Here is a 22,739-nt window from a genome sequence, read left to right as displayed (position 1 = left end):
ATTGGCTATACAGTTAAGACACTAATACATAGGTCAGATATACCAGTACCTACTTTATATCGAGCGACTGGTTGTTAGACATTAAAATTTAAGCTTCTGGCTACTGTTAACAACGGCTGTCAAAGATCTCTCATAAAGACAGCCGGGACCGTCAATTTTATTTATCTTGCCTTCCGAAGGAACTCGATATGTACCTATAAGATCGTCACCCATCAACGGAATGTACGTCAGGCTGGCCCGGCCCCATGGAATTTAATAATGAGTTTGTTATCAATCCAATGTACCCGGGTATACTAATATATGTAACACCTTCATTTTCAATGTAACTCTTTTTAAAAGAAATTACGTGCACTTCTTAGTGGCCGGGCCAGCCTGACGTTTTCAGCCCGGCCACCTTGTTTCCCACTAATCTACAAAAAATACTGGCAATATTGTGCTACAGATGAAATGTACCCTATAATTTATGCATATGTAACACAAAATCGAATCCTAAAATGCAATAGCATACGAAATATTAGCGGTTGCAGGTGGCCGGGCTGAAATTATTTCGTTAATATAAAACAGTAAAACTGCAACACCTACCAAAAACTAATACCAGTACATAATGAGATATAGAGATATAGAATACATGTAACGCTTTCATTTTAAATTATAATACATATTTAGAAAGAATAATCACTTGAAATTATATTTCAGCCCGGCCACCTAAAAGCGGTAATATTCCCTAAAATCTTATGCCAATTTGTACAGTAAAACCTGATACAGCTATGAAATGAAAGTTACATTCGTTTCGTTTTAGTCGTATACCTTTAAGCCTTCTGTTTGACTAGATTATCAAAATCTGAGAAACTTGCCGAAGAGTGACTATCATTTATTAACTAATTTCAGGACATTTGGTTTGTTGAGTGAAACAAAATTGGTAATTGTCATATTTTTTTAATAATCATTTTTGAAATTAGTTAGACAACATTTGTACTTATATTAATTAGGTACTATAACAATTGTTAATTATAAATAATGTAAAAAAAGGTTACACATTGATAATAACACAGTTATCAAAAAATTATAGTAATATCAATATTACCTTAACATCGAACATTCATTCATTCAGAATATTAGAAGATAATTTTTGGTTAAATACTTATTATACCTTGGTAAAAAATCACAGATTTTCATAATGATTTTTACATCAACTTTGAATTTAAAGTTTTGAAAACTTTCAATTAAAATTATGCTAATATAATTATTACAACAATTCTTAAATAAAGAGAGAACCATAGTTCTTTCAGTGGCAGCTAATGGAAATATAGCTATGTAGTATATATAATTTAACATAATATTAAAATCACAGCTAAAAATCACAATGTTAACTTGTATAATTAAACGTATGCTAATATAATAATCATTGCTAGCCTATATCTGGCATTTGTACTATAAGTATTTTGACTAATTCAAATTTAAATATATTGCATATCTGAAAAAACATATCTGAAGCCGCAGTATACGAACTAAGAAATACCATATTATTATGTAAAAAGTACTACAAACTATCCTCGAAAAATACAATAGATATAAATTGTGAATGCAATGTCGCAAATTTGTTTGAACAAATTAATGATTTTAGAATTATTTTAATATATTTAGAATTATTTTAATATGTATAATAAGTATTTAACCAAAAATTATCTTCTAATATTCTGAATGAATGAATGTTCGATGTTAAGGTAATATTGATATTACTATAATTTTTTGATAACTGTGTTATTATATTATCAATGTGTAACCTTTTTTTACATTATTTATAATTAACAATTGTTATAGTACCTAATTAATATAAGTACAAATGTTGTCTAACTAATTTCAAAAATGATTATTAAAAAAATATGACTATTACCAATTTTGTTTCACTCAATAAACCAAATGTCCTGAAATTAGTTAATAAATGATACCGTAAAACGGGGTGAATAGAAACAATTTTCAACTTTGTCCTAGAAATTTGTTGCGAATAACTTGTTATTTTTATTGTCGGGTTATTCTATATCATGTCCGGCGCCATGAAGAAAGAGCTAAAACCATATTTGTCGAAAAATATGCATAATTTTACGATATTTCCTTAAAAATATGGTCAATTTCTATTCACCCAGCGATAGGGGTAAATCGAAACGACCAAAGGGGTGAATGGAAAAACTGTTAGGGCTGCCAAAGACGACTTATCCAACATGCTGAAAAGGGAGGATGTGTGTTTAAAAATTGAAATAACCGTTGATAATTACACAAGCTGACCTGCGCAACTTCGCTTGCGTCACATAAGAGAGAATGGGTCAAAATTGTCCCCGTTTTTGTAACATTTTTCACCCGTACTCATCTATACTAATATTATAAAGCTGAAGAGTTTGTTTGTTTGTTTGTTTGAACGCGCTAATCTCAGGAACTACTGGTCCGATTTGCAAAATTCTTTCAGTGTTAGATAGTCCATTTATCGAAGAAGGTTATAGGCTTTATATCATCACGCTACTACCAATAGAAGCAGAGTAACAGTGAAAAATGTTTCAAAAACGGGGAAAATGTTGACCCATTCTCTCTTATGTGACGCAAGCGAAGTTGCGCGGGTCAGCTAGTACCCGATAAATGGACTATCTAACACTGAAATAATTTTTCAAATCGGACCAGTAGTTCCTGAGATTAGCGCGTTCAAACAAACAAACAAACAAACTCTTCAGCTTTATAATATTAGTATAGAAGTATAGATTAGTATAGATTCGTATAGATTAACTCAAAAAATAAAACAAGATAACCTAACTAACTTTAATACTATATGCAGTAGTTTGCCGTTATAACTTTGATACAATGATAATTGTGAATTTCAGAACATTAATAACTATTAATTTTTCATTGTTTATGTTAATTTTGTTTACAGTTTTTGACAACCCTATTTATTAATCTCTATTGACCCCTCACTCGTTTCTATTCACCCCTTACGCGTTTCTATTGAACCCTGCTATGTTTCCATTCACCCCGTACTGTAGTTCTATTCACCCTTCAAACGATTCTATTCACCCCGTTTATACAAAAAAATGACTATTTCTGTGATTTAAACATATTTTTTAGGTTTAAAAACGTTTTTTCAATTAACAATATTGTATATTTATAGATTAATATACACCTAAAGAGATAAACACTTCAAACAACTCATTAGAAAAGAAATCCCACTTTAAATCCAAAGTTTTGGAGGTCGATATTAAGGCATTTGAGGACGGTTGTCTTTGAAGCATTTTTTTGGGTATAAATATAATTTTAAACATTTAAACAATTATGACACCGCAGAGAAGTAATATCGACGTGTAATCATTTCAAATTTGAACTAAATTCTTCAACGAGGAGTACTCAAATATTGGCCTTGAAAACTTTCCTGATTTTTTTTCTATTCACCCCGCGAATTCTATTCACCCCGTTTTACGGTAGTCACTCTTCGGCAAGTTTCTCAGATTTTGATAATCTAGTCAAACAGAAGGCTTAAAGGTATACGACTAAAACGAAACGAATGTAACTTTCATTTCATAGCTGTATCAGGTTTTACTGTACAAATTGGCATAAGATTTTAGGGAATATTACCGCTTTTAGGTGGCCGGGCTGAAATATAATTTCAAGTGATTATTCTTTCTAAATATGTATTATAATTTAAAATGAAAGCGTTACATGTATTCTATATCTCTATATCTCATTATGTACTGGTATTAGTTTTTGGTAGGTGTTGCAGTTTTACTGTTTTATATTAACGAAATAATTTCAGCCCGGCCACCTGCAACCGCTAATATTTCGTATGCTATTGCATTTTAGGATTCGATTTTGTGTTACATATGCATAAATTATAGGGTACATTTCATCTGTAGCACAATATTGCCAGTATTTTTTGTAGATTAGTGGGAAACAAGGTGGCCGGGCTGAAAACGTCAGGCTGGCCCGGCCACTAAGAAGTGCACGTAATTTCTTTTAAAAAGAGTTACATTGAAAATGAAGGTGTTACATATATTAGTATACCCGGGTACATTGGATTGATAACAATCTCATTATTAAATTCCATGGGGCCGGGCCAGCCTGACGTACATTCAACGGAACGTCGGCAGGCTTAGCTCTTCAAGACATCGATCGTGCGACTGTAAACTTAGCTGGGCTTACGCACACAGGAGCTGCTCTCCTGGTTGAAAAAACAATTCATCAAACTTGGTCTTGCATTAAATAGTAATTTCAGTTACAATACTAGTTTCAATGATGATGCAATTTTGTTGTTAGCAAGACAAATTCGTTTCCCTAAAGCTGCTGAACATTATCTCTTATATACTCTTTAGAGAGACTTGTTACTTTATTGTATATTCGCATTTGTCACAAAGAGAGCCTAAATTTTTTTTCATGTAGCTCTTTTATCATATTTAGAAAAGACTGGTAAAGAAAAGACAAAAATCAGATGGTTTAATTATTTAATTTCAGTTTCAAAAACTGTATTTAGGCTTTGAACTCAGAGTAAGGTGACTTGGTCAACGGGATGTCCCTCCACAAGTCTGGGGTCAGGTAAGCATAGGTCTTGGCGATGGCGGCATATGTAGCCTTGGCGAAGTTTCCAAGGGTGCCGGTGGAACCACGAGCTGATGTATAGCAGTCCTGGACTCCAGCCATCTGAAGCAGCTTCTTAGGTACTGGAGCAGACACAATACCAGTACCACGAGGAGCTGGGATCAGCCTTACGGTGACGGAACCACACTTGCCTGTGACCTGTAATGAGATAACGACACAATGTAAATACTGATAAATGAACAACAACCATAGAATTTTTTGATAGTAATACTCAGACGCGTTAGCAAACTTCACTGGAAACCTCAGGGGATACCACGAATGAAATGATTATCAGTTTTCATCATAGAAAAGAAAGCCTAGAAGAAGTAGGTAAACAAAATAATAATTTACCTTGCAAGGCACAGTGTGGGGCTTTCCGATCTTGTTACCCCAGTAACCTCTGCGGACTGGCAGAACTGACAACTTAGCGAGGATGATGGCACCACGGATGGCGGTAGCAACTTCCTTGCTGCACTTCACACCCAGACCAATGTGTCCATTGTTGTCACCGATAGCGACGAAGGCCTTGAAACGAGTACGCTGACCGGCACGGGTCTGCTTCTGTACAGGCATGATCTTGAGGACCTCATCGTTCAAAGAGGGCCCAAGGAAAAAGTCGATGATTTCGAACTCTTTAATGGGAAGAGAGAACAGGTAGATGCTTTCGAGTTTGTCGATCTTTCCCTCACGAACCAGACGGCCGAGTTTGGTTACAGGTACCCATTCCTTCTGGTCTTCCTTTCCACGTCCACGGCCGCGACCACGACCGCGTCCACGGCCACGGGGACCACCACGGCCTCTATCGCCACCACGGGAACCAAAACCACCGCGGAAACCGCCACGTCCACCGGCTGGAGCTGCGTCCGCCATTCTGTTAAATAAATTAATGAACACATTATAAACATGTACTTTTCAGAGCATATTAATATACTAATTGTAGAAATCAGACGCGTTAAGGCCATCACTGTGTAAACACTATGGTAGATACCACGAATGAAATGAATTTTAGGTTTCATCATGAAAGCACCACGTGGTGGTAACTCGTTATCTTTACATTAACGAAAAGGTTATAGCAACTTATCTTATACTACTAGAACTATATATTACTAAAGCGTTAGTCAATCAGCACAATCCATAATTCAACAAAAACAAAAAATAAGTATTTAAAATACAATAAAGTCTAACACTTACGTTGAACTGTGAGCGCAATGGGAGTCAAACACAAAATGGCCGATCTAAAAATTTTGAGGTTTGTTGACGGGTGCAGAGGTGGGGATCTTTGTATATGAAACCAGGGGTTTTAAGATCTCTCAGAAAATGCTTACATAATCATGTTATAAGAGTGGTTAAAAGTACCTACTAGACATCTCACTATATTTACTTTTTATATTCACCTTTATACATTTCTGTAAATTATTCAAATGAAATTATGAATGTCACAACACTCACAACTAATCCCAGCAGATTTTATTTTAGTAAACTAGGTACTGTTTCGCCCTCTCAAAATTATCAATTGATTAGTATTCTAGTAAAAAAGTAAAAACATGGATATCTTCAACTCTCCTAAAACTTACTTAGTTTATATTTAGAGTATTTACACCCTTTTATACGATTAAACCCGGGCGGGTAAGCATATTGCATACATACACCTCTGCCTACGCTTTCGGATGCAGTTGCTGGCGTGATATTAATTAGGTACCTATGCATACAATTATTTTATCAGCAATCAAAATCAGAATAAAACTAGGTCAGGTATTTTATAATCGTTTAACATGTAATAGTAATAACTTCTGCTATTTCTCTAGTATTATCACGGACCACAAAAGGAAACGAGGATATGCCATGGCATGCTGCGCCATATTCTCCCGTTTTCGTTATCGCTATAACGGCTCCCATAAAGTTGGAATAGTGCGACGCGATTCTTCTAACGGCAGTGTTTGCTGCCTCTGAAGGTGATGCTCCTCTTCGCATTTCTTCAACTGCTAAGAAGCTAAAAATTAAATGATTGAATTATTGGAATAAATTAATTATTTTACATTCTAAAGATAATCATTCGTTAATGTGCCAACTACACTTTCACAGCAACGTGTGGCAATGTTGCAGGCTGCAACACGTTGCTGTGAAAAGCAAATATAATTTAACTTTTGTCACAACGAAAATATAGTAAAGGTTGAATAGTTCTGAGAAATAGTAGTAATAAAGGCAGGGCGAATTTTGTTTAATATTACCTCGGTAAAAATCGGAGCATAATATCACCGTCTCCCGTAGCCGCAGCGCCTCCAACAGCGTTGTCCGCATATGCACCCGCTCCTGGTATTGGGGAATCACCAATTCTTCTGTGAATATAATGTTAATAATATATTAGGTACCTATCGGTATCTTTTTTCTATTGTTTAAAGGCATTTAGACATTTTCATATCTTTGTTACACGAACATGTAAATAAAACCTTAGGTAGGTACAATGGTAGGGGAATAACGATCTTGTGTTCTACAATCTGAAAAAGTTTTTTTTCGCAATGTTACGTAGGACTTTAAATTCCTTTAATGAGTTATTATATTTTTTTACCCAGGTATTTTATATTTAGCTCCATTAGTAGAAGTACCGGCCGCTATATCACCATTTTCATCTATAGCAATCATTCCAATTGTATCATGGTTGTATCTGTTTATTATCATCTGTACTTCTGGTTCTAAATCCATAGAACTTGACCTAAGTTCACGATATGGACCGCAGTGCTGCGTCGGATCTGGCTTGACATTCTGAGATTAGATAAAAGCGACATTATTATATTTATCTTGGAAAACACTTGAAAATAAAATTTATCTGCCTCCATAGCTTGAATAATACTCAAATTCAAGTTCAGCTGTTAAAAAGTACTAACACTACACATGCCTCTGGTGCAATCTGGTATGTTGTGAAATAACCATTCTAGTTCAGCAGTGATCGGCTAATCATATCATTGCATAAACTAGATAAGAAGATAGACATTTGAAATGAGAGTTCACTTAATAACGATAAAATATGTGGAATATTATTTTAAGAGTCACACTGCTAGAACATACATGCCTCTTTCTAATATTACAGTTACATGTTATTCGTACCATCCAAAAATTTGGTTGACAATTGTTCTCTTCATGCCATTTAGTCCATAATCCCTTTGATTCGGGAGTAGTCAGAGATTCTTCTTTGAAGCCCATTTGGACCGCAAACTGCGTTGCTAACTCACCCACTAAGAACGAGTGTTTGGTATGATCTAACACACGCCTAGCAACAGATATAACGCTTTTTATTCTACGCAGAGCACCAACCGCCCCAACATTCATGGTTTTCCTAAAAAAATAAGCTTATTATTTCAATTTTTTCAGTCTATGTGTGAGTTCCTTATGTGATTAGGCCTTTGTAAAACACATACTTGTTACCATAATATAAGATAAGCTCTTTACTATATTTAAATAGAAAGTTAATGTGGAATAAATAGGTGGAGTCCCAAGCCACTGATGTGGCATCAATGAATTCAACACATCAGTCTAAAAAATATATATTGAGCTCCTTTTGCATAAAGCCATTAAATAATAAATACATTATATAGATAATCTATTATGTACTATAATCTATATTTTTTTAATTTAAATACCCATCCATTATAAGAGCATCCAATGTTGTTTCACTATTTTCATCGGGGCTCCCCCCATAGCCCACAGTTCCGTCACATTGTAAAGCCTCACATACAGAAGCTCCTTGCTCAACAGCATCTAAGGCTACACCACCGTCCTTTAAGACATCCCAAGCTGTAATAAATGATATACCTATTAAAACGATTGAAATGTTTATCCCACTTACAATCCAGCCTCATTATTGTAAAGTAAATCATTTATTGAATTAATCAGGTTACGACGAAGAAATACAATAATAAAATACTTTCTGAGAAATAAACATTTCTTACCCTTCACTGTAGCATTATAAAACCCCCAAGTCGTTATTACTATCGGCACATTAGGGTCACTCCTTATTACATTAATTGTTAAACATAAACCGAATAATAACGGTTTAATCATTTTTAAATGTAATCTTTACAAAACAGTTTAAATAACGTGAGCAGTGCAGTGTACAACTGTACACACCAAACATTGATATAGAAGTAATGTTGATTGTTGATAGCCGGTTGTCATCGCTGTTGTGACTTTTGATAACAAATGTCACTTGTTTGTATGTACCTATGTCAGTGTAGATAAAGGCCTTTTGAGGATTTTTTTTTGTAAAATGAAAATATCCTGAAACTACATTCTACAACAACACCTCTAAATACATTCACAATATAATGTAGATTTTATATACCTATGAATAATAATAGGATATCTTTCGATTTACTTCGCGGACATTTTACAGGTAAGTTCGGGATTACAAAATACATCTTTTAGTTTTGTGCGAGAGCTGATTGAGGTATTAAATCTTGAACGAGCACAGTATAGTAATCTGAGTGAGGACAGTGAGAGAAATAGCTGCTGTTAAATAAATAAGTCAGAGACGAGCGATGTTGACAAAACCATGTAAAAAATGCCGCTCAGGGAGGGAAGGAGTGAACCGGACCAACCAATTACAACTTACTGTGATAAATATCTGTCTTCTGATTGGCTACAAGTTGATTCTGAAAATAAATCTTAGATCACGTCTTGACGTATGTCCATACCATTGTCATCTTACAAGTTACAAAACTGACAGTTTTCCTTGAAACTGAAGCGGAAAGAGTCTTGATGAAATTTCATTAAAATTTGTTAAGGATACTTCTTATTAAATTTTGTTACACGAAGTCATAAAATTAAATTTAAAAGTAAAACTAATATGGCCTTAGCTCTAGATTCATTTTGTCGAGAATTGCCGAAAGTTGTAAGTATGCTAACTTTATTTTCTAAAACGACTAAGCTCATACCTTATTTTATTCTTAAGTTTTTTTTTATTTTTAGGAGTTACACGCTCATCTCAATGGATCCCTGAGTCGTGATACAATGTTACAATTAAAAAGATTCCACGCGGACTCCGGTCTTGCGGACCAAACGAATGCTTTCTTTGACGAATTTCAAGTTGGTGCCGGCGATACGAGGAAATTATCTGAGTGAGTACATAGATAGTACAAACAGAATTATAGAATACAATATTATCCTCAACGAGCCTTAATTTGCTGTCTTGTTTTTCGCTCAATTTAGCGGTGACTAACATTATTATGTATTCTTATCTAAATGTTTAATAAATTAATTAATAGCACTGTGAGAGGATACACTATATGACCTATAGTAATAATACTAGATGTAGGTAAGATTGTATTTAAATTGCATGAGTTATATTTGATTATAATGTGGAATGTGCTTCCAAGCATACTTTAAAATGTATTTTTTAATTACAGCTGTTTCCAAGTATTTAGTATTGCACATACCCTAACAAGTACTCCAGAAACCCTCGCCTTGGCCACAACTTTGACTCTTCAGGACTTTCAGGATGATGGTTGTTGTTACCTAGAACTTAGGAGCACTCCACGAGATACTCCGCACATGACCAAAGTATCATACATTGAGACCATTATTCAGACTATACAGTACGTATTTCTCAAAATTTCACACTTTTTAAGCTATGTGTAAAAAAGAGAATAGATTAAAGGCCCTACTGCTGGGTAAGGATCTCCACCCGGCCTCCCTGCCTACCATTGTGGAAAATTGCAGAATGGAGACGTTGCATACCTTCAAGAGCTGTTCCAAAGAACTACCAGGTGTGCAAGGTCAAGATAAAAGAATAACATTGTTTTCCTTCACCATTAGAACAAGAGATAAATATTTCTGATACACACATAATTTATATACTGAAAATATGTTGGTGCATTGCCTGGGGTACAAACCCTCAAACACTTGAGTAGGTAGCCCATGCTTAAACATCTCAGCTTTAACTGCAGCTGTAAAATTATATGTAAGCATGATTAAATAATACTGTTTGTTTATATTTTTTTATACATATTATTTCAGGAAGTCTTCTCGTCACCTCACAATGATTACTCGACTTATAGTTTCTATCAATAGAAACTCAACATGTTCAGAGATTGATGAAATTACTAACTTAGCCATACAATATTATAAAAATTACCCTGATATTGTTGTGGGACTGGAAATAAGTGGTGATCCAACTGTTGGCAGTTTTCAGACGTTTGTGCCTGCATTAAATAAAGCTAGAGCAGCAGGTCTGAAGGTAAGGAGTATACATATTTAATTTAATAATTACCGAGATGTAGATTAATCTTAGCACTGCCTGATTAATTGTTGGACAAGTTTGGATTTCGATTAAGCAAAAAAAGTAAAGTTTTTCTTTAGCAATGAGACTAACTTATAGAGAAATTCGAAAAGTAATAATTGTGGCTTTAATTTTGAACCACCAATCACAGGCATGGAATGTGTGGTGTTTCATAGAGAATATAAAAAAATTGCTACTATTTTTGTGACAGTGGCTGAACCATAATTTGCTTTGTACAGTTAATAATATTGATACTACTAAGTACTTATGATGTACTTACAGTGATGAATTAAACAGGTTATCTACAGATTAGGTATTTTCTCATTTTCAGATTTCATTACATTGTGGTGAGGTTTGCAACCCACAAGAGGTGATGGACATGCTCAAATTCAAACCTGATAGAATTGGCCATGGTATCTGCATACATCCTAATTATGGAGGGACTGATGAAACATGGGCAAAACTGTGTGAATTAAAAATACCTGTTGGTGAGTCCATTTTTAGAAGACATTTCGTGTGCCAAAATTTCTTTCTCATAAAGAAATTCTCATCAAAATTTTACCCATATTAAAATCCTATGATTTTGACATCGGCATTTCTGTGACTCAAACTCATACAAAGCTAACAAAAATTAAAGGCGCAAATAATACTCTGGAAACTTTTAACGGTTGATGCCGATATAAGATATGGCGTCAACATGTGAAGATTGTTGGGACCACACTAGCGCCTGAACCATTAAGTTAATCAGTTCATATTTGACTTTGATTTAATTTTTACAGAAGTATGTCTGACAAGTAATGTGAATACTAAATCAAGTCCAGATTATGACTCTCATCACTTCAAACACCTCTATGAAGCTGAAATTCCTGTTATTATATGTGTAAGCATAAGTTTGATTTCACATATTGTAGTAAAAAATGGATAGAAAGACAAACAGATTGATAATCGATTTTACAGATAATATTTTTCGCCTGACCATGAAGTCCTAGATTTGACATCGGGGTTGGGAAATTACAATTGGTCTTTCTAATTTACTTATATTTTTCTCAATAATAGGCCGGAATAATGTGCCCGGTTTACAACAATGGGCTAACCCTTAATTACATGTGACTAAATTGCTAATAGGGAATATTGGATGTTTAGAATACGTTCTGCCTACGCCTTTTTAAAAGAAACTGTTACCTTTACCTATGAAATCATGTTGTTCTTGAAATCCAAACAAACAATATAAGGATTATTACAGTTTTACTATTACATTGTATTTTGATTAAATTTTATAGAGACATTTTCCTTGTGAGCATTGAATAGTGTACTCTTAGAAATTATTTATAATTAATTTGTTCTCGTTTTTATATTACAGACAGATGACAAGGGAGTATTCTCAACTTCTTTGTCTCAAGAGTACCGGATTTGTGCTGAGACATTTAACCTGACTCCTTCAAAATTAGCAAGACTTTCGTTAAATGCGTGTCAGTACATATTCGCCGATGATACTCGTAAAATGCTTAACGATAAGCTGCTCAATTTTATTAATAAAAATGCTTTATAATATTTTTATTTGTAATAGTTAAGTTATTGAGAGAGTACAGGGTAAAAAAATGTTGATTTCATTGTTTCATTTTGCAAGCCGTTAATATTTAAATAGAACATTTAAATAAATATTAAATAAATAGATAGTTCAGTTTATATTTAGTTTTATTGACACATTTCCTACTATTTATAATCCTTTGAGGTAAGCTCGAACGCTAAATCCAGAAAGGTACAGACTGTTAGTAATTTGAGCATGCTGCCGTGTTTGTCCTGATCTAGCAGACCCACAGGCAGGTTGGGTAAATAGGTATTAGTCAGCTCTGTTCAATCTGTAAATGAACAATAATTTAATGACGTGGCTCGTTTATTTCAAACACTAATATAGGTAATTGAATTTATTGAAATTCAAGGAGACATGCACTTCCGCCAAGGCGAACTCAAAAGCCCTATATTCATTATTTAAAATCCTTAAAAAACGCTGAATAGGCGTTCCATTCCATATCACCTAATAAATATTTATTATAACAATGTTTGTTGATAATTCTTCATTTATTCATAGATATTTATATTTTCTGCAAAAATTTAAATATTTGAAGCTAAAGAAATAATATATATAAACAAATTTGAATATTTTTGTGATTCCTTACATAATAACGTCAACGTACTTTGGAATGTTTTTTCGAATAAAATTTCGTCGTCTTGACGTTTGACAGAAAGCATACTTAACCTCAAATTAAATGTGAAGTAGTTCACAAAAATTTAACAAAGTAAAGAAAGCAATTGGGTTAAACTTTAGCCATGGGTGATCTTTCAGACTATGCAAGCCCAAAAGGAGCAGACTCGGAATTGCAAGATTTCCTTGTCGCTGAAAAACAAAAGGCTCAATTTCATGCTCAGGTAAATATACTTCAACATTTCGATCTTGTATGTAATCATTGCATCATTATATTTTGTGTATATTTCAAGTTCATTATAAAAAATCATTAAATAATATTGAGATAGATACCTGAACATTTTTTATGTGACAACTTTATTGTCTTTGTCTATTTTAATTTAAGTGTCATATCATATCACAAATGCATTATTTTGAATTCAGGAATTTAGGAATTATATCTATATTAAATTTCAGATTCACGAATTCAACGATTTCTGCTGGGATAAATGTGTCGACAAGCCTGGAGCAAAACTAGATTCTCGCACAGAGACCTGTATCACCAACTGTGTGGAAAGATTTATTGATGTATCTCTGTTGATCACAAACAGGTTTGCACAGATGTTAGAGAAAGGAGGCGGAATGCATTGAATTTCATTATAATATATTGTTATCAAACCTATGTATGGTTTATGTGTAGCTCAGTCAATGTAAGGAACTGTATTGTGCATTTTTTTTGGTTGAAGATTTGTTGAAAAGTGCATTTTGTTAAGTAGCTGGCCACAGTTGTTTATTATACCAAAAATGTACACTTACCTATAAATTGTTAATGAATAAATGACATAATAAACTTAGGTATTTTGAATGTTTTTTATTTGTTGTATTTTACAGATCAGTTCCAATGTTTTATTTTCCTAACTGAAATAGGATCAACATAATTTCTCAAACGATAGTCATTTAAAAGCCAATATTATAATAGTCTATTATTCTCGCTGTAACGGTTGTGTTTTTGCATCTCTAATAAAGTAAATAAAGTGTTTGTTGTTGTATTAGACTAGAAGCAAAGTTATTTCAAAGATGCTGATGGTGATCGATTTATCTTCCAACACGTCCAAGCTTAGTATCTGTGCGTGGATCAGCAGTAACAGTTTGAACTGCCACCAAAGCTTCATTGATCTTAGTCTGCAAATCTCTGAGGTCTTGAACGAACAGAAGCTTCAGTACATCAGCAGGTTGCTGGATGAGGTTCATGTCAGTTTTAGGAGGATCTGGATGTGGATTGGTTTTAAGAATCTTTGTTAATGCTGACAGTCTGAATTTTGGGTCTGGATGTGGTCCAACTCCAGCAAGTGTTGATACTCTTTCCACACCTGCTTTGAATGCTGGACTTGTAACTGTAATAAAAAGGTGCAGTTGTACACTGGTATTAAAACTAAAAAGTCCTATTCCAAAAACAAAGTTAAGAACCTAGTTGTGTTGGTGTGAAAATAAATTGACTGTTCAATTCATAAACAGTGGGTACTTTTAGAATACTATGATGCATAAAAAATATTTTATTACGTTTAAATTGTCCTAAATTATTTTTGTTGTAAAAAAACTTGACGGAATATTCACTATAAATATTATAATCCATGCAGTTTAGCCTTTGACCATACATTTATACTTACAATCAAGATTGTCCAGAGGATTTGAAGATACCACATTTGGTGCAGCTTGTTTTGGCTGTTCCACTTTAGCATTCTTGTATTTTTCAACTGAAATCAATTATTTATTCATTACATTTTATTCATACATCAAAATATATTAACAAGTCAGATTATACAAAATATTATGTTTGGGTAGACTACTTCTCTAACTAACCCTGTCAAACCAGACAATATAAATAATTTAAGCCTGAAATTATTGTGCAATCATAAACAGCAATACCTACACTAAGGGGATTAATGGATACTGTATACAGGAATAACATGTAATTTACTGTGAGTAATACGAAAATTGTACATACCATTATCTGCATACTCCAATCTCACGGCATACGACAACAACCAATTCAACTGTTCATTCGGACTGCCTTCAGACGCCGGACTCACTAGGTCCTTCTGATAATTATTGTAAGCTTCCTTCCATGCATCATTGTCAATGTTTCTTAGACCTTCTCGTTCTTCAATTTTGTAGTGTCTAATTTTCTGATCTTCTAGCCACAAGACGACACTTCTGTATTCTTTTTCATCTAAAAAATAAAGACTTATCATAAAGAACGTCGCGTAGGGTGATACCTGTTAATGCTAGTTATTTTACAAGTTTTTCTACGATATTTACCTTCGCAATTGAAGTTTTCTGGATTGGGATGCCCCAAAGCAGTTAGTTTAAGTTTAAAGATATTACTCATAGTACAATATTAATGCAATTCGATGAGGTTTGCTAATAATTAATAACCTCTAGCCCCTCTACGTACGAGTCAATATATGTCAGACAGAAATGGGCAAGACTCAAACAATATCTGAATTCTGATGTCAATGCTGTCATTAGTGTCACAGACTGTGAAAGTCGTTTTATTATAATCTCAAAAGTTGACTTGTCGGCTATGTGAGCAGAGCAGCACTTTTGAAGCTTGTAGTAAATTTCAAGACGTCTCAAGCTCATTAATATTTTTTTAAATTTAATTATCAATTTAAAATACTCTATTTTAACCATTCATATTACTCACTGACTGTTTTGGTCCGTTAAGTAGGTACTGCTCAATATAATGTATATAGATAGGTACCGGCATACAAGTAATTTAAGAAAACATACGTACTGCTTTCCTTAAAAAAATAACAAAGCTTTTAATAGCTTAGCCCCGGCTTCGTGATAGTGATATGATTTTGACATAAACAATAACAATAGGTACCTACCTACCGTACTTAGTTATTACTGACATTGACATTTGTACCAGTTGTACCTAGCTACACTGTATGTATAGTGTATTGTGAAATGTGTAGCGATAAGCAGATAGGCTGATAAAAGAGTGACAGTAGTTAGCGATAAGCACGCGATTCTGAATACGATTTATTTATGAGCGTAAGAGTTTAACATTCTAATCTTGTGATGAATACTGACACAGGTACAAGCAATTAAGTGTTTACCTAAAATTAAAAATAATGAAATAAAACTGAATGTCACGGTCTATGACGTGGTCTTTTTTTATTTTGTGTGAAATTTTTGATACGCTTATGAGTTGAGTGCATACGCGTTAAGAAAATCAGCGGTAATCATGTCGTGGATAAAAGAGAACTGCGTTTCTTTCTTCCAATTGTTTTGTATTAAAGTTGTGAAGACTGGTCGTATTCCTCAACATATAGCGTTTATTATGGATGGAAACCGTCGCTACGCCAAGAAAAACAGTGTTGACACTAGCGCTGGACATTATAAAGGATTTGATAAATTATCTGAAACTTTAAAGGTTAGTTGTCAATATTCACAAAGTATTTGTAGGAAACATTCTTGAGTATCAATCAATTTTTACAACAATATCCTTTTAATAATTATATTTAGATTCAGTCATTAAGCTAAGTGCAACATACTTACTTACACTTGAATTTTTATTTTATTTGACTTTTTTTCAGTGGTGTTTAGACCTCGGAGTTCCTGAAGTTACAGTGTATGCATTTAGCATAGAGAACTTTAAACGCAGCAAGGAAGAAGTGGATGCCCTTATGGATTTAGCTAGAGACAAGTTCCAGAGACTGCTAGATGAAATGTATGATTTTTTTATTGCTACTCGTTTTTTCTGATATTTAATATTATTTTATTTTTATGTTTAATCAATGTTTAGGCCAACTTACATCAATACTAGATGAAAATGTAAATTTTTCAGTGGTCCTGTTATTGAGGTGCCCTTATTACATGCTCATGATATTATCAATAATTTCAAAACTATTTCCTAGATATCAATACTGTTAAAATTGTATTTGATAAGTGTTATATTTTAAAGATTACTGATGTGTAAATGAATGAAATTTTTTATTGACCTCTATTTTTGTTCTCAACAGTAATTCCCGATTGCAATCAATTTGTTGTTTTCAGGGATCACATAAATGAATGGGGAGTGAGAGTACATATTGCTGGTCGTCTATCTCTACTACCTGAGGACTGTAGAGCTTTGGCCTCCAGAGCAATGCTTGCAACGAGGCATAATAATAAACTGAGACTAAACATTGCTTATGCATACACAGGTGACTACTTTTCTTAAACATTTCAGAATTGTTCTTTTAGTGGACTAACTACAAGAAAATATTTTTATATGTTGTGTTTTTATGATACTGAAATGATATGTCATTGTGTGAATAATGAGCAGTGATAGCCAAGCGCTACAAGTTGGAACCTCCCACATAAGTGGTTGACCGTTCCAACGCTAGGCAAGACACCAATGAGTTTTCAAAGTTATGTGTTTATTCGAAATAATTATCCCTTGCTTCAAAGGTGAAGGAAAACATTGTGATGAAACCTTTTATGCCTGAGAGTTCTTTGGAACAGTCTTTCCAGAAGATTCTTGCCTGGCTGTTGATCATTAATGGAATAAATTTATTTTTATTTTAAAGCAATATGCCCACAATATTAAACTAAATATTGTATAACAATAATATTTTAAAAAATTGGTTTTTTACCTTATATGTTTACCCAAAATTTTGATCAGGTTACACTGATCATGGTCATGGGCTCTGATATTTTATATAACCTTTAAAAATGTTGTGTGATGTGCTGTAACAAGAGATTTTTTATAAAGATAGTACCTAGTGGCATTCTGTGGTCACTGCTTAGCCCTATAGGTAAAAACGTGATTCAGTTTCAGTTCAGTCTGATCATGAAGTAGTTTATATACCTATCGTCATTACCCCCCCCCCCCACGGAAATCTTGAACCCCTTAAAAATATGTATGTATGTGATGAAAAATTAGTTTAGAAAACTATTTACAGGAAGAGATGAAATCAGTCGTGCAGCATCACATATAGTAGATGGCGTGAAAAATAATGAACTTACACCTCAGGACATTGATGAACAACTTGTGTCACAAACCTTGGAGCTTGGAGAAGCTGAACTGCTTGTCCGAACCTCTGGCGAAGTCCGGCTCTCCGATTTTATGTTATGGCAGGTAAGTTAACTATCATGAAAACAGTTTGCTATCTCAACATATTTCCTGCTGTGTTGTCTTATATTTATACTAGCCGACCCGCGCAACTTCGCTTGCGTCACATAAGAGATACCGTGATGATATATAGCCTATAGCCTTCCTCGATAAATGGACTATCTAACACTGAAAGAATTTTTCAAATTGGACCAGTAGTTCCTGAGATCAGCGCGTTCAAACAAACAAACAAACAAACTCTTCAGCTTTATAATATTAGTATAGATTATTTTGTCAGAAAATATTATTATTAAGTATACGTAAATTTTATTTATTGCTTTATTTATTTATATGCCAGTTTTCTTGAAAGAAAGCATAAGGACAGTTGACCTCCTCCATATTTTGATTTACGAAGGAAATGAAATAAAAATCTTTTGTACGAATTCATCTTCTAAAAAATACTCATAGGTTCTCTCCACAGGGACCGATGGTTTATGTTTCACAAAGCAAAAACTATGTCTGTAAGTACTAATCAAGAATATTAATTTCAGGTTTCCAACACAGTATTGTATTTCTCAGATGTTTTATGGCCAGAGTTTACTATTTGGAATCTTCTAGCAGCAATCATTCACTTCCAAAGATATTCTCCGCCTCGGAAAGAGGAACAGCCTATAAGTGATACGAAAAAGCTTTTTTTGAACAAATTGGAGGATCAAAGAAGACAAAAATTGGAGAAATTTATTAGTTGTTAGCTAAATGAAGCTATGCTGTTATACTTATTATTGTATTTATTGTATTACGTTGTTTTTGTGGATATTGGTGTATAAATAAAAGTCATAATAAATTATAAAGAAAGTATTACTACTATTTGTTGGTGTATTATTGCATTACCTATAGATTACTTGATACTAAATACATATTACTTTTATAAGTGAAATGAAGATTCATTTTCCCTTGATGGTGTATTTGGAATAAGTTTTAGTAGGATCATAAGGTTCCCATCTTGATGCTGGAAATATGTGTTTGTTTCTTTCATACCAGGATCTGCAAGTAAATTGTTACTAATTAGTATTCTTGGCCTAAACAAAGAGAAGCGATTATATTTTGTTAATCTATGTTCTAAAATAAATTATGAAATTTTAGGTACATTACATGATTTTATATTTACCATAGGCGAATTGGATACTTATTATATAAATTAGAAAATATTAAATAATAATATAGATAGGGCGTATCAAGCTAAAACTTTACGAATAAAAGTGGTTAAGGTATTTTTTACAAATAACTGTTTAAACCGGGCGAACCCAGGGGCGGGCAGCTAGTAAAGTAATATAAACCTACCTCAATAATACTTTTCCAGCATGTGAATCCTGTTTCTCTTGTGTAGCATCATTAACAAGTCTGACATCATCAGATGCATCAAACTGGAACAGTGGTCCACTTTTGCCTCTTGCCTAGTAATAAAAAAGTCACTATGAGAAGTAAATAAAATAAATCATTAGCCAAGCCTTTCTTCAAAACTATGTTGAGTAGGCTTCCAGTCTCACCGGATGCAGCTGAATATCAGTATTTTTACATGGAGCGACTAATGTGTATAAGATCGTCACCCATCCAAAGAACTACCCCGGCAAGTGTAACTTAACGTCAGACATCGATCCGCGCGGGCTTTTATTAATTAAAATAAAAAATAATTATAGATAATTAATCATAACTGTTATTAATTTATGGCTGAATTCACTTCCTTGACTTTAAGTTCTTTCTGCATACTCTACAAGGGCCCTTTTTGTTCTTGGACCCTAAAGAAATCAAGGCCAATTTTAATTTGTTTGTTTGTTTAATTCATGTTAAGAAGGCAGGGTGCCCCACGCAGACACTTGTTCCACAGTTCATAAAAAACCATGAAACAGTTAAGCGCAATTCACACAGAAAGCGCGCGCGAATCGGGACAGAAGTAGGGTTGTCAGATGGCTGGGATTTTCGGGATTGTCCCGGAATTTTGCGTGTTGTCCTGTATCCCGTAATTTTACTTTGTTGTCCCGGAATGAACAAAATACTTGTTTTACTAAACTATCGTAGTTTAAGTAGCTACGATTTATTTGATATGGATGTTTATATATAGAAAACTATGAAATGAGGAAAGCTTGACATACCTTGGTAACAATGAAATCATAAAATGTGTAATGGTGTGGCAATATGAGATCTTCCTTGACATACATCAGTTGGTCAGCAGAAACAGTCTTCAGTTCACTAAACTCAGGTCGTAGTGTATCCAAGCATCTTTGCAAGAATTGATATATGGAGTTTCCTGTAATAGGAATATTTTTATGAATCAACATTAATTAATCCCATTACCTGTCCTAATGACTTAGTCCACCACTGGTTTGAGACTTTTTATATAACAAAAAATCTATCTATTATTAGCCTGCTACTTTGTCCAAGATGTAAAGATTTTCTGGGGTAAAAAGTATCCATTGGGTTAAATATAAGCCATCAGTGTACTTAGTAGGTAGTAAGTTACATTTTTAAGTGAAAGAGTAACAAACATACATCTATCCATACAATTAAACTTTTGCAGTTATAATATTAGTAGGAAGGATTGGTTAGCATCATGCGCAAGTTACACTGGCCATTTTGGTTCATTGCATGATCCTTAAATTTCTATGAAATATAATCAGAAGTTAATACAAAATTAACAAGTCTAAATCTAAATAATTTATATATTACTCAAAGGTATAAACTGTATCAACGCACAGCCCAAACCACTGGACTCAGGATTAGGCTGAAATTTTGATCAATTCTACCCCCAAGGGAATAAAATTGGGGATGAAAGTTTGTACGAAAATTCTGTCTTAAGCCAACTACGTGGTCACAGGCACAAGTTGTAAATAAAACATAATTTAGTAATTACCTTTTTTTAAGGTAACATTTCTTCTGTGACCGGAGCCATCCCAGTAGCTGAAAGTGACGGTAATGGGTTCATCTTTAAGGCTTGCTTGTGTCATAACCCATTCAAGCCTTAATTCTTCACGTAATTTAAGATCAGCCTCCTCTCTTTCTCTGTCTGGTAGAAATGATGTGTCCACGTCTGGATTCTTTTTAATTTTTTTGAATGACTGTAACAGATTATACAATGATAGCTTTTGTTCAATTCAGTATTAGTTGTATTATATTCAGGTGGCGAATCGAATGTTAGTAATGGTAATCAAAGACCACACTTTTCTATCTGCCAATACAATCTTTATGTGAAAAAATAGAAAAAAAGAATGGTTTTTCTACATAAGAAAGTAAGATCATATAAGTTACGAGATGGTTTTTTTTAAAGATAAACATCAATTAAAACAGTTTTATGACAATCCAATAACTAAAGATACATTATTCATACATTTATAAAACAAAGGCCACTGTGCATTCAAATTTGTGTATTCGCAATGTGGTATTTAAACAATAGACAGAGTGATTTTCCTATCCACTAAAGATAGGAAAACCACTATATCAATAAGTCTACAATCAAACCATATAAGACGCAAAAAATATATTGTGCCTACAGTTTCACGACAATGCAATCAATACATTTATGACTTTTGACGCTTGAATGGCCTGTAAACGATTTACTCACCGGTTCCTCTTTGTCCCTCCAGTTCTTGTCTGGCTTCTCATCTGCTGACGACACTTCATCCTCTACCTCATCTTCTTCTTCTTCCTCGTTCATATCAAATGATAATGCTTGAATCTGAAAGATAAAGACATCAACAATATTATTCAACTAGCTGTATGTTAAATCAAGCTCAGATTTATAAATGTTGATGCAGAGCATTAAAATATACTAGTTCAGGTTTAGATCACTTGCATAGTGTATTAAGATTCCATATAAATATAAGTACCTACCTACCTCGAAAATAGTGAAGGTAATTAATAGAATATAATACCTGTCTCTTTTGTTTATTCTTCTGTGCCTGTTTTGCTTCAATCTCTTTTTGACGTTCCTTCTCTTTTTCTGCTTTTTTCTGTGCCAGTTTCTTCTCTCTTTCCCGTACAATGTGTTCTTGCTTAGCCTTCATCTCATCTAGAGTAACAAGACCAATGGTCGAACTCTTCAATTGCTGTTCCACAGCATCATAGTGGGTCGCAAACTTGTTCTCTATGTTGTCTATCTTCAGATTTTCCTCTATTTTCTTCTTACGAAGCTCTATTTCTTGCTGAGATTTCTCCCTCTTCTTCATCAGGTGCATGGCTCTGCCCGCCTCTGATGCTGCACCTTTGTAGTGCGCCATGATTTGATTATTTCTCCAACGGACTGTTCAGGAAAGATACAACTATAGAATATCCTGAATAATGAAACAATCAATAAATTAAGAATTCCAGAAACATCAACAGGACAACTTCAGTTTCATAATATTATGACAACATTGACAACTGATAGTCTGCCAAGTCTAGTGTCATACGCACATCCAATCAATGAGGTGAAAGTGATGTGACATCTATTAGTATGTTTTTCTTGGTTATTTATCGGAAAATTAAACTTGAAATTATAAAAGTGATAATATCAAAAAAATACTTAACAACGGTAAGACCAT

The 22,739-nt window shown here is 33.7% G+C and overlaps 7 protein-coding genes across 7 annotated transcripts; 3 read left to right on the top strand and 4 right to left on the bottom strand.

Annotated features, from left to right (window-relative positions):
* Nucleotides 1–4,458: 4,458 nt before the first annotated feature.
* On the bottom strand, nucleotides 4,459–5,931 carry RpS2 (ribosomal protein S2). Its single transcript, XM_076116562.1, has 3 exons — nucleotides 5,800–5,931; nucleotides 4,960–5,479; nucleotides 4,459–4,767 (listed from the first exon to the last, which is right to left on the bottom strand). Exons 2-3 carry the CDS (start codon nucleotides 5,476–5,478, stop codon nucleotides 4,501–4,503), a joined length of 786 nt encoding a protein of 261 aa, XP_075972677.1. The 5' UTR covers nucleotide 5,479; nucleotides 5,800–5,931; the 3' UTR covers nucleotides 4,459–4,500.
* Nucleotides 5,932–6,349: 418 nt separating this feature from the next.
* Nucleotides 6,350–8,813, bottom strand: LOC142974312 (N(4)-(Beta-N-acetylglucosaminyl)-L-asparaginase-like). The gene is made up of 6 exons (XM_076116561.1): nucleotides 8,553–8,813; nucleotides 8,244–8,397; nucleotides 7,711–7,939; nucleotides 7,175–7,368; nucleotides 6,837–6,944; nucleotides 6,350–6,598 (listed from the first exon to the last, which is right to left on the bottom strand). The coding sequence occupies exons 1-6, from the start codon at nucleotides 8,662–8,664 to the stop codon at nucleotides 6,376–6,378; spliced, it is 1,020 nt and encodes a 339-aa protein (XP_075972676.1). The 5' UTR covers nucleotides 8,665–8,813; the 3' UTR covers nucleotides 6,350–6,375.
* A 387-nt stretch (nucleotides 8,814–9,200) lies between these two features.
* On the top strand, nucleotides 9,201–12,565 carry Ada (adenosine deaminase-like protein). Its single transcript, XM_076116560.1, has 7 exons — nucleotides 9,201–9,493; nucleotides 9,571–9,719; nucleotides 10,008–10,196; nucleotides 10,618–10,837; nucleotides 11,211–11,367; nucleotides 11,659–11,759; nucleotides 12,240–12,565. Exons 1-7 carry the CDS (start codon nucleotides 9,449–9,451, stop codon nucleotides 12,426–12,428), a joined length of 1,050 nt encoding a protein of 349 aa, XP_075972675.1. The 5' UTR covers nucleotides 9,201–9,448; the 3' UTR covers nucleotides 12,429–12,565.
* Nucleotides 12,566–13,110: 545 nt separating this feature from the next.
* Nucleotides 13,111–13,930, top strand: Tim8 (translocase of inner membrane 8). The gene is made up of 2 exons (XM_076116557.1): nucleotides 13,111–13,306; nucleotides 13,539–13,930. The coding sequence occupies exons 1-2, from the start codon at nucleotides 13,208–13,210 to the stop codon at nucleotides 13,710–13,712; spliced, it is 273 nt and encodes a 90-aa protein (XP_075972672.1). The 5' UTR covers nucleotides 13,111–13,207; the 3' UTR covers nucleotides 13,713–13,930.
* LOC142974308 (RNA transcription, translation and transport factor protein) lies at nucleotides 13,918–15,568 on the bottom strand. Its single transcript, XM_076116556.1, has 4 exons — nucleotides 15,381–15,568; nucleotides 15,067–15,291; nucleotides 14,729–14,815; nucleotides 13,918–14,455 (listed from the first exon to the last, which is right to left on the bottom strand). The coding sequence occupies exons 1-4, from the start codon at nucleotides 15,448–15,450 to the stop codon at nucleotides 14,157–14,159; spliced, it is 681 nt and encodes a 226-aa protein (XP_075972671.1). The 5' UTR covers nucleotides 15,451–15,568; the 3' UTR covers nucleotides 13,918–14,156.
* Nucleotides 15,569–15,978: 410 nt separating this feature from the next.
* On the top strand, nucleotides 15,979–19,032 carry Dhdds (Dehydrodolichyl diphosphate synthase subunit). The gene is made up of 5 exons (XM_076116555.1): nucleotides 15,979–16,503; nucleotides 16,667–16,800; nucleotides 17,127–17,275; nucleotides 18,017–18,192; nucleotides 18,717–19,032. Exons 1-5 carry the CDS (start codon nucleotides 16,315–16,317, stop codon nucleotides 18,915–18,917), a joined length of 849 nt encoding a protein of 282 aa, XP_075972670.1. The 5' UTR covers nucleotides 15,979–16,314; the 3' UTR covers nucleotides 18,918–19,032.
* On the bottom strand, nucleotides 19,006–22,601 carry LOC142974306 (protein FAM50 homolog). The gene is made up of 6 exons (XM_076116554.1): nucleotides 22,092–22,601; nucleotides 21,782–21,895; nucleotides 21,074–21,278; nucleotides 20,316–20,470; nucleotides 19,507–19,619; nucleotides 19,006–19,209 (listed from the first exon to the last, which is right to left on the bottom strand). Exons 1-6 carry the CDS (start codon nucleotides 22,434–22,436, stop codon nucleotides 19,110–19,112), a joined length of 1,032 nt encoding a protein of 343 aa, XP_075972669.1. The 5' UTR covers nucleotides 22,437–22,601; the 3' UTR covers nucleotides 19,006–19,109.
* Nucleotides 22,602–22,739: the final 138 nt, after the last annotated feature.

The sequence above is a fragment of the Anticarsia gemmatalis genome, chromosome 7 (assembly GCF_050436995.1).
Source record: "Anticarsia gemmatalis isolate Benzon Research Colony breed Stoneville strain chromosome 7, ilAntGemm2 primary, whole genome shotgun sequence".
Classification (NCBI taxonomy): Eukaryota; Metazoa; Arthropoda; class Insecta; order Lepidoptera; family Erebidae; genus Anticarsia; species Anticarsia gemmatalis.
This window is presented reverse-complemented; position numbering and strand designations above follow the sequence as displayed.

Excerpts from the sequence above, each read along its gene's own strand:
- LOC142974308 (XM_076116556.1), bottom strand. The coding sequence starts at position 15,450 with ATGAGTAATATCTTTAAACTTAAACTAACTGCTTTGGGGCATCCCAAT. Across the intron at positions 14,816-15,066 it reads ATTGGAGTATGCAGATAATG|TTGAAAAATACAAGAATGCT; the intron begins GTATGTACAATT and ends AATTGATTTCAG. Across the intron at positions 14,456-14,728 it reads TCCTCTGGACAATCTTGATT|TTACAAGTCCAGCATTCAAA; the intron begins GTAAGTATAAAT and ends TTTTTATTACAG.
- Dhdds (XM_076116555.1), top strand. The coding sequence starts at position 16,315 with ATGTCGTGGATAAAAGAGAACTGCGTTTCTTTCTTCCAATTGTTTTGT. Across the intron at positions 16,801-17,126 it reads CAGAGACTGCTAGATGAAAT|GGATCACATAAATGAATGGG; the intron begins GTATGATTTTTT and ends TGTTGTTTTCAG. Across the intron at positions 17,276-18,016 it reads CATTGCTTATGCATACACAG|GAAGAGATGAAATCAGTCGT; the intron begins GTGACTACTTTT and ends AACTATTTACAG.
- LOC142974312 (XM_076116561.1), bottom strand. The coding sequence starts at position 8,664 with ATGATTAAACCGTTATTATTCGGTTTATGTTTAACAATTAATGTAATA. Across the intron at positions 8,398-8,552 it reads TTATAATGCTACAGTGAAGG|CTTGGGATGTCTTAAAGGAC; the intron begins GTAAGAAATGTT and ends CATTTATTACAG. Across the intron at positions 6,599-6,836 it reads ATGCTCCGATTTTTACCGAG|CTTCTTAGCAGTTGAAGAAA; the intron begins GTAATATTAAAC and ends TTTAATTTTTAG.
- Tim8 (XM_076116557.1), top strand. The coding sequence starts at position 13,208 with ATGGGTGATCTTTCAGACTATGCAAGCCCAAAAGGAGCAGACTCGGAA. Across the intron at positions 13,307-13,538 it reads AGGCTCAATTTCATGCTCAG|ATTCACGAATTCAACGATTT; the intron begins GTAAATATACTT and ends ATTAAATTTCAG.
- LOC142974306 (XM_076116554.1), bottom strand. The coding sequence starts at position 22,436 with ATGGCGCACTACAAAGGTGCAGCATCAGAGGCGGGCAGAGCCATGCAC. Across the intron at positions 21,896-22,091 it reads AGAATAAACAAAAGAGACAG|ATTCAAGCATTATCATTTGA; the intron begins GTATTATATTCT and ends TTTATCTTTCAG. Across the intron at positions 21,279-21,781 it reads GGAGGGACAAAGAGGAACCG|TCATTCAAAAAAATTAAAAA; the intron begins GTGAGTAAATCG and ends AATCTGTTACAG.
- RpS2 (XM_076116562.1), bottom strand. The coding sequence starts at position 5,478 with ATGGCGGACGCAGCTCCAGCCGGTGGACGTGGCGGTTTCCGCGGTGGT. Across the intron at positions 4,768-4,959 it reads CCCACACTGTGCCTTGCAAG|GTCACAGGCAAGTGTGGTTC; the intron begins GTAAATTATTAT and ends ATCTCATTACAG.
- Ada (XM_076116560.1), top strand. The coding sequence starts at position 9,449 with ATGGCCTTAGCTCTAGATTCATTTTGTCGAGAATTGCCGAAAGTT. Across the intron at positions 9,494-9,570 it reads GTCGAGAATTGCCGAAAGTT|GAGTTACACGCTCATCTCAA; the intron begins GTAAGTATGCTA and ends TTTTATTTTTAG. Across the intron at positions 10,197-10,617 it reads ACCATTATTCAGACTATACA|GAAGTCTTCTCGTCACCTCA; the intron begins GTACGTATTTCT and ends ATATTATTTCAG.